The sequence below is a fragment of the Sinocyclocheilus rhinocerous genome, unplaced genomic scaffold (assembly GCF_001515625.1).
Source record: "Sinocyclocheilus rhinocerous isolate Xijiao unplaced genomic scaffold, SAMN03320098_v1.1 scaffold1899, whole genome shotgun sequence".
In the NCBI taxonomy this organism is placed as follows: domain Eukaryota; kingdom Metazoa; phylum Chordata; class Actinopteri; order Cypriniformes; family Cyprinidae; genus Sinocyclocheilus; species Sinocyclocheilus rhinocerous.
In genome coordinates this window covers 47336-55997 of record NW_015660895.1, presented here as the reverse complement: position 1 = coordinate 55997, position 8662 = coordinate 47336, and the positions used below count along the sequence as shown (strand labels likewise).

The following is an 8662-nucleotide window of genomic DNA, read 5'->3' as shown; positions in this document are numbered from 1 at the left end:
TATATATATATTTAAAAAAAATTATTATTTTTTTTTTTCCCAAATGTAGTGTCTGTAGTAAACTGAGTGTCAGACTGTTTGCAACATAGTGCTTAATTTGTGTAAAATGTATGTGCACAATGTTTCACTGAATAGTTTGATTTAGAGAGTTCTGTGTAAAGGTTTTCAGTGAAATTCTTTCAGTTTTTCTTTATTTCTTTTTGGAGAAAGAATAAAAGAATGATCTTTGATAATGATATATGTGAATATAATGTGGTAAAAATGGTTTATAGTTTTGTGAAACATCTAATCAAAAAAATTATGTAATCCAGGCCAAAGTGCTTTAAATGTATTGACCTGATTACCCAAGAGCTTTCACAAAAATAATACTGGATTTTTTTGGAGCATGGAAATTGCAAAAATAATAATTAAATAATAATAATAGTCATAAAATAATAATCATAATAATAAATTTAAAAATAAAATGAATTAAAACTTAATTTTAACAAGACAGTTTTGAAATAGGTGTTTGAAACTAAAGTAGATATCAATCAATCATGCATCATTGGATTCTGACTCATAAAAACATCAAACATCATAGTTACTGACCTTACTTCACCATGACTTTAAAATATTCCCAGCCAAAGAACACAGTTTACAACATGGGGTGTTTGTTTCAGGCAGTTAAAACACACATGAGGCAAAACAGCAGTTTGCTGTAAAATTCATTAATAACAAGCTAATTTGCACAAGTTTGCCACAAGACCAACAAAGTTCAATAATTTAGTTGTACATATAACAAATTAACAACATTGTTTTTCTGTAGATTGACACAAATATTATCAAATTATATACAGCTTTGTGGAATGCACTTATAAGGCAGCTGATAAACTAAAACAGAATGCAACTTAAGACATTGTGCATTCAATAACTAAATAGGCCCGGCCAAATATCATAGTACTTAATTGATTAGGGTCAAAAATGGACAGAAATAGCATTAGAATCAATCATCAAATTCAGCATTTTAGAGGCACAATACTGAATTCTAGCTTTTACTTTGCACTTCCTTCCTTTGTTCCTTTTTTGTCTCTGTTGTATGTGATCCATTACAATATACTACATATTTTTCTTCATGACTTTCTTTCTTTTTCAGTCTTACTCATATTTTGTTCTTCACTTCCTCACTCTTTCTTAAGTGCTGTCCTGTCTGTAGGAATGCTACTTCCAGGGTTGTTCTTTCAGATAAGGATCTCCACCAGATCTAGGTCAGGCAGGGGCATCTTCTGTCCTCGACCTTCTAGGCTTTTAGCCTGGCTGAATAGAGATTCTGCACATAAACACAGTTCAAAAAAATTTATTTTAGTCATACCCTTTTTCAGCGACAGCCATACTAAGTTATACTAATATTTCTTGAGATACTAATATCTATACTTGCATTACTAGTATTTTTTCATTATAATATTTTTGTCAATTGAATCATTTAGCCATTTGAATCATTTATTATTTTTTTCAGTAGCGGTCTATAATTGTAATAAAAAGGTCATTGTGTCACTCACAGCACCATGCACAAAAACATCAAGACTTGAAACTGTGTTCCAAATTGTTGGCAGATAAAATCTGGATTTAATGCAGTAGAAGAAAAATGCTTTTATTGTGTTTACTAAGCTTCTAACAATAGATATTCCACTGTTACATTATATTTTACTTCGTGTTTTTGTGGCCTATATTTATTCACTGGGCAGAGATTCTACAAAAAGAAGCCAGTGTTAATAATTCAACTAAGTTACCCTGCTACTTGACGGATCCCAAGAAATTGTCGGAAATTTGGCAGTACCAGTCATTATGGTAAAGGATCACAGGATCTCATTTGCAAGGCGAAATTAAATTTCAATTAAAAGCTGGCATGAAGGAAAATGCAACCAACTTTTCTTCCCTATTGTGATGTATGGCTATTGGCTCTTTGATTGAGAAAAAAAGTAAGGCAGAACTTGATTTTGTCCATGACCGGTTCATAGAAAGTGGAAAACTAAATGGACAATTGTTTTATATGAGCGACAGGTTTCATGGAGGGGAAGGATTGAAAATCATCTGGCTATTCACAGAGATGTCATAGCAGGCTAATGTTTTTGTTTAAAGATTTTTTTACATTATGATGTGAATGGATAAATCATTCACAATAAGCACGGGAGGTTCCAACAAAAAATAAGAAAAGTCAATTTTGATTTCATGGTGATTTGAATCCCTGAGTAGAACTGTGCCCTGCACATGAATGCATAGATACAGAAGCTACATTGTCACTTGCTTCTCTCTGCCTGTCTCACCTGTCTTTTCTTGTATTGTGGAGGTTGCAGTGCTAAATGTCTTTGGACTCAGTCCTGTTTGACTGCTGCTGTCTCTGCTGGCAGATTTAGAATGAAGGGACAGGAGAGGAGTGGAGGGGAGAGAGAATGATAAAGGAGGCAGAAGAGAGCCAGATGAGGGCAAGGGTAATGTGGAAGAAGAGGAGGGAGGGAGAGAGGAAGTGCTGGAGCGGGGAACACATGAAGATGAGGTTCTTGATGTGTTTGAACCTGCAGAGGCCAAAAAGGGAAGAAAAGAGGAAGGTAGAGAGGAGGAGAATGATGGAGGAAGAGAGGAAAGAGAGGAGGCAGGGAGAGATGAAGAGACAGAGACCGAAAGAGAGGGCAGAGTGGGAAGGATGTGCTCTGCTTGGTCTTTTCCCAGGAGAATATCTGCAAACGAAAACACAAATCATTAAGTAAAACCTCTAGTAGCACAGGTCACATTTCAGTAACGAGTGCCATAAGACATTTACACTGCTGTTCGAAAGTCTGGGATCAGTAAGATTTGTTATGTTTTTTTAAAGAAATGTCTTATGCTCATCAAGGCTGCATTTATTTGATTTTTTTTTTTTTGAATCTGTGATACTTTTTCAGGATTCTTTGATGAATAAAAAGTTACAAAGAACTGCTGCAAAATGATAGCAAACCTCAATATTTACCTTGAAGACCCTGTTTCCACAAATCAACCAACCACAGAGAACAATGCCAACATCCACGAAAGAGCTGTAATAGTTGGAGCACCAAAAACATCTGCCCTGACCAATCACCTGACTTTAATATTTTCAAACCACTGTGGGCAGTTTTAGAGAGAAGAGGGAGAAGCAGATTCCCTCCTTCAACATCTCTTAATCAACTATGTTCTGATAAGTTGTATGAATCTATTCTAAGAATGTTGAAAACTGTATCAAAGGCAAATGGTAGTCAAACACCTTAAAAAAGAAATATCACCCATTTCAGGTGTTCAGATTTTGTCCAACCCCTGCTGTGTGTGTATGATACATTATAGAAAAAATGAGGCATAGGACTTTAATCAGAATGAGTGTATTTGTATATGTACTACCTTTCCAGCTGTGATGGTCTCTGCGATCAGACTGTGATGACTGACGTGTGTGTAGTCCAGTTGCTATGGAAATGGAGGGCACAGAGCGGGCAGGACGCAGAGGGGCGGGATCTCGACGGGAACGGTGTTGTAGGACTTTCTTTAAAATATAATGTATTTCTGTGATGCAAAGCTGAATTTTCATCAGCCATTACTCAAGACTTCAGTGTCACATGATTCTTCAGAAATCATTTTAATATTCTGATTTATTATCAATGTTGGAAACTAGTTACATTGTACAGTATTAATTGAAAATATATATATATTTTTTTTTTTTTGAATCTGTGATACTTTTTCAGGATTCTTTGATGAATAAAAAGTTACAAAGAACTGCTGCAAAATGATAGCAAACCTCAATATTTACCTTGAAGACCCTGTTTCCACAAATCAACCAACCACAGAGAACAATGCCAACATCCACGAAAGAGCTGTAATAGTTGGAGCACCAAAAACATCTGCCCTGACCAATCACCTGACTTTAATATTTTCAAACCACTGTGGGCAGTTTTAGAGAGAAGAGGGAGAAGCAGATTCCCTCCTTCAACATCTCTTAATCAACTATGTTCTGATAAGTTGTATGAATCTATTCTAAGAATGTTGAAAACTGTATCAAAGGCAAATGGTAGTCAAACACCTTAAAAAAGAAATATCACCCATTTCAGGTGTTCAGATTTTGTCCAACCCCTGCTGTGTGTGTATGATACATTATAGAAAAAATGAGGCATAGGACTTTAATCAGAATGAGTGTATTTGTATATGTACTACCTTTCCAGCTGTGATGGTCTCTGCGATCAGACTGTGATGACTGACGTGTGTGTAGTCCAGTTGCTATGGAAATGGAGGGCACAGAGTGGGCAGGACGCAGAGGGGCGGGATCTCGACGGGAACGGTGTTGTAGGACTTTAATCATGGCATCTTTCTCCAGCAACTGAGCATGCAAGTCTTTCATCCTGTGACATGCAGAGCAACTCTTTATTGGTTTTTTATCTCAGACACACAGTTATCAGGAACAACATAACACAATTAGATAAATATGTGATTAATTAAGTGCTGATTGAGCATTAGTGATGAACACCTGCTGTTATCAAGCAGAATCACTGAAGAAAAGAAAAACACAAGAACTACAACTGACTTCAGCCACAGAGGAGTACATACAGAGGAGTCATTTACTTTTGCAAAAGTTTCTTTGATAACTCCTCTTTTACAAATCAGTTTGCAGTCGAAAGCTTTGAACAAACATATAATATTCCGATGTGATCTGGAATGCAATTAAAAATAAATCATCTACTTGTTCCTGATGGTGGGACCCTTTTTAACTCTGCACAGAGAAGCAAACAAGCTGTTTAAACAGCATGTCAAAACAAATGTTCTTTTACTCTTGTTTTGTCTTCCTGTCAGCTCAAGCATAGAGTACATCAGAAACTGAACAAGAATCTCTATACTGTATCCAGTGTATACAGCAAAAGCGATTATAATGGGTTTTGAGTTCTATTTGCTTTTGTCACAAAGTCATTGAACCGCTATGGATAGGCACATCGATACTGCAGTATCAGTATCTCTGTTATTTCGATAACAGAGATGGGCAGTATTTTAACTAAATGTATTTAAAAGATGTATTTTATTACTTTTTTTTGTATTTTGTCATTTGTATTTTGCTGGACAGATCAAAAAAATTCTCTGATGTAATTAAATACTTTTGATAGACTGTATTTTGTATTTAAAATACTTTACAGTAGCTTTTAGACACACACAGACATCAAGAATCAGCACATGAATCTCAACAATTTAAAAAATGTAAAAAATCATGCCGCAGTGCATGCTGGGTGCCAGTAAAAAACTCCCAGCATGCATTGCAGAATTTTTTTTTTTTTTATTGTCACCAATGTTGAGATTCATAGGCTGAATGTTGATGTCTGTGTGTGTTTAAGTTCTGTCATAGTTTAAAACTTTTATTTGTGCATGTTATGCTTAGGAATGTTTCACAATGATTGTAGTAGTATCAGTGGTGCAACTCAAGAGTATTACTTACATCTTACACACTTAATAAGAGATTAAACATTAGGTGAGATCAGTGAATCTAGCTCATGATGGTCTTGACATGACAAACACCAGTTTCAGAATCAGAATCAGAATGAGCTTTATTGCCAGGTATGTTTACACATACGAGGAATTTGTTTTCGTGACAGAAGCTTCCACAGTGTAACAGAATGACAGTGACAGAACAAAAAGCACAGATAATAAAAAAAATAAAATGAGGGAAAAACACCAGTGTGAAGGGATGTGTTAACGATGTGAGTGAGTGCAGGTACAACAGCAGGAGAAATGGCTTGAAAGAGATGAGATGAAATAGGATCAAGCGGACAAGTAATAGGATGATTGGAATGGATGAGTTTAGAGACTTCTGCCTCAGAGAGTGGAGAGAAGGATGAAAAAGAGTGTATGTTTGCTGGTAAGATATGTTTGACAGTTTGTGGTGTGGCAAATTGTGCACTGAGGTTTGTAATTTTATTAATGAAGAATGTTGATCAACAAGTAGTAGGAAAGAGAATGATTCAGAAGCGATACTTATGTGCCTTGCCGGTGTCCCTGCTTGGTGGAGTTGAACGGTAGAGTCGATGGTCTTTACACTCTTCGGTCTTAACAGGAGGAGAGCTTCACACGAGGGCTGCCGCGGCCGCTGCCGCGATATACTAAGCTTTTTATATTCGTCTAACAAAACTCAAATTGAATTCAACTGGACACACTTTCCTGTTTATCACAACAAATGGCCAAGCAAAGCACACGACACTGACAAGGTACGCGATACAGTACGAGACCAAACGCGATTTCAGCACGTCTCCACACAGAGACATAAATTTAAAGGGATACTCCACCCCAAAATGAAAATTTTGTCATTAATTACTTACCCCCATGTCGACAAAATTTTCATTTTGGGGTGGAGTAACCCTTTAATCACAATATTTCTCTAAAATATGGTATTAATTTGCACCAATTGGTACAAACATTTTTATTTAATTGTTCTCATATTTGCTTTTGTAGTAATTTTGTTATTAATGGCCAGTATGTCATGTGGATGTGATTTGCCTTTAAGTGGATTTTTTCTTTCTAAAATTAATAATATTTTGAAAAACCACATACACATTTAAGAAATAATCAGTATTGGTATTGGTATCATTAAAATTGTAGGGAAAAATATCTGTTTCGTTTTTGGAGCTTGGTTAAAGGTGCACTAAGCGATTTTTGCCAAATGATGTTGATATTTGAAAGCACCAAAACAAACACGCCCATACCCCAACAGGACCTCGCCCCTATTTTGATATATCCGCCCCACACGTATCTTCCAATTCTCTCTATCTATAGTCAATCTGCTAATATCTGTCCTGTGAAATCAAATGGAGCGCTCTCTTCTATCATTACAAGACAAGCCCCTTACTGCTGATTGGCTACGTGTGTTTTGGGACTCGGTCCGACACTGTGGTCAAAAGCGTTTTTCAAAAATTGCTTAGTGCACCTTTAAATAAACGCATTTTTATAATGAGAAGGACTATTCAAGCTATGAAACTTACAGGATGTTTTAATGGTACAAAGACCTTTTATATGTCAAAAGCTCAAAGAAAACTTGATATCTCATGTCATGACCCCTTCAATTTTTAGTCAATCCTTTCCCCCTAGTGTGCAGATAGGTCCCTGCACCTATAGAGAGCTGTATGCTCTGTTGTTGTTCAATGATGTAACTTGTTACTTTAGTTGCATCACTGAAGTGAGACAATAGAAGCACTTCTTAAATCATAAAATTAATGTTACAAGCATAGTTATGAGTCAGGCGCTTTTTTTTAATCAGTCAAAAAACCTAAATTTGTGACTTAATAATAGGTAACTTAAGTAATTGTAAAGATAAATCAACCAACTAACAAACAAACATACTGATTAAAAAAAACTGATAAAAAGAACCAAAGCATCTGAAACTGTAATTTTTTTTTCTTTCAATGATTTGAATAATGTCTATTTTGTTGTTTAATCAAGAATTAGAATTTTAGATAAATATATTAATATATCTAAGAATTTCTACAAACAATCACATTGACAATACTGTTTATATGTACACATACTGTGTATTTATATGAGCATATGTTTATTAGCATTCACCTTTGTTCCATTTCCTGACAGTGAAGACTGCTCTGGATTCTGTTCTCATCCTCATGCAGCCACAGTGAGCTGTCGTTGTAACTGCCACTGCGAGAATGCTGGATTATAGTTGTATCTCTGAAAATAAACAAATAAACATACAATAAATCTGTCAGAAATATACATTTAATCTTGTAAATAATTTTAAATATTTTAAATGTTAGGAACAATAGAGAAATTAATAAAATGTCTGTATCAAGCTCACAAAAACAGCCTCAGCTTCAATTAAAAAAAGTGTCAAAAATGCAACGTGGTCAAGCACCTTTAGTATTTCTATTAAGATGCTAAGGTACCCCTAGGCCAGGCCCGGCGCCAGAGGACCCATAAAAATATATATTTATTAAAACTTGACTGCTACATTTACAGTCAATATTCACATGTGATTTGAATACTGAACATTAATAATGTAGTTCACAAGCATAATAGTAGTTAGAATGAACAACATCTACCCCATTAGAAATGTAAAGTTCCCAGAACGTTCTCAGAACGTCCCCGCTGGTGTCAATGACGTTCCCAGAACGTTTCCCGAGATGGTCATGATGTGGAGTTCATTAAAGGGGTCATATGATGCGATTTAAATTTTTCCTTTCTCTTTGAAGTGTTACAAGCTCTTGATGCATAAAGAAGATCTGTAAAGTTGCAAAGACTAAAGTCTCAAATCCAAAGAGATATTCTTTATAAAAGTTAAGAGTCAACCACGGCTACGTAAAACGGCTCGTTCTTACACGCCCCCACATGTCTACTTCACAATGTGGGAAATTTTGCATAATGCCGCCCAAATGTTCACGCAAAGAAAGAAGGTGTAACTAATAATCTTGCTGTAGTTTTGTTGCTGCCGCAATGTCGTGAAGGCGCTGTGTGTTTCGTTGTGAAAGCGAAACTACTTTGTTTGTTTTTTTCCAAAAGAGGACGATATCCGCTTCGTCATGCCTAGAGCTGATCCGTGCTGGTCGCTGAGACAATACATCAACTTTGCGCTGTGGATCGTCGGATTGGCTTTCACCGTGGACGAAGCGGAGTCCAGACCGGGGTCGTCACATGTGGTTGCCGCAAGACC

General features: G+C 36.0%; 1 protein-coding gene across 3 annotated transcripts in view; it reads right to left on the bottom strand.

Moving 5' to 3' along the window:
• Nucleotides 1-509: 509 nt before the first annotated feature.
• Nucleotides 510-8662, bottom strand: part of amotl1 (angiomotin like 1) — a 50662-nt gene continuing 42509 nt past the window's right edge. For 2 of the 3 annotated variants that reach the window (XM_016535629.1, XM_016535628.1), the window contains exons 9-13: nt 7567-7683; nt 4297-4370; nt 3382-3492; nt 2301-2711; nt 510-1306 (exon numbers count right to left, since the gene is read on the bottom strand). In XM_016535629.1, coding sequence (XP_016391115.1) covers nt 1218-1306; nt 2301-2711; nt 3382-3492; nt 4297-4370; nt 7567-7683 — 802 coding nt within the window. In that variant the 3' untranslated portion in view covers nt 510-1217. Of the gene's footprint in view, nt 1307-2300; nt 2712-3381; nt 3493-4185; nt 4371-7566; nt 7684-8662 lie in introns of all 3 variants that reach the window. The other variant, XM_016535631.1, reaches the window with a different exon arrangement.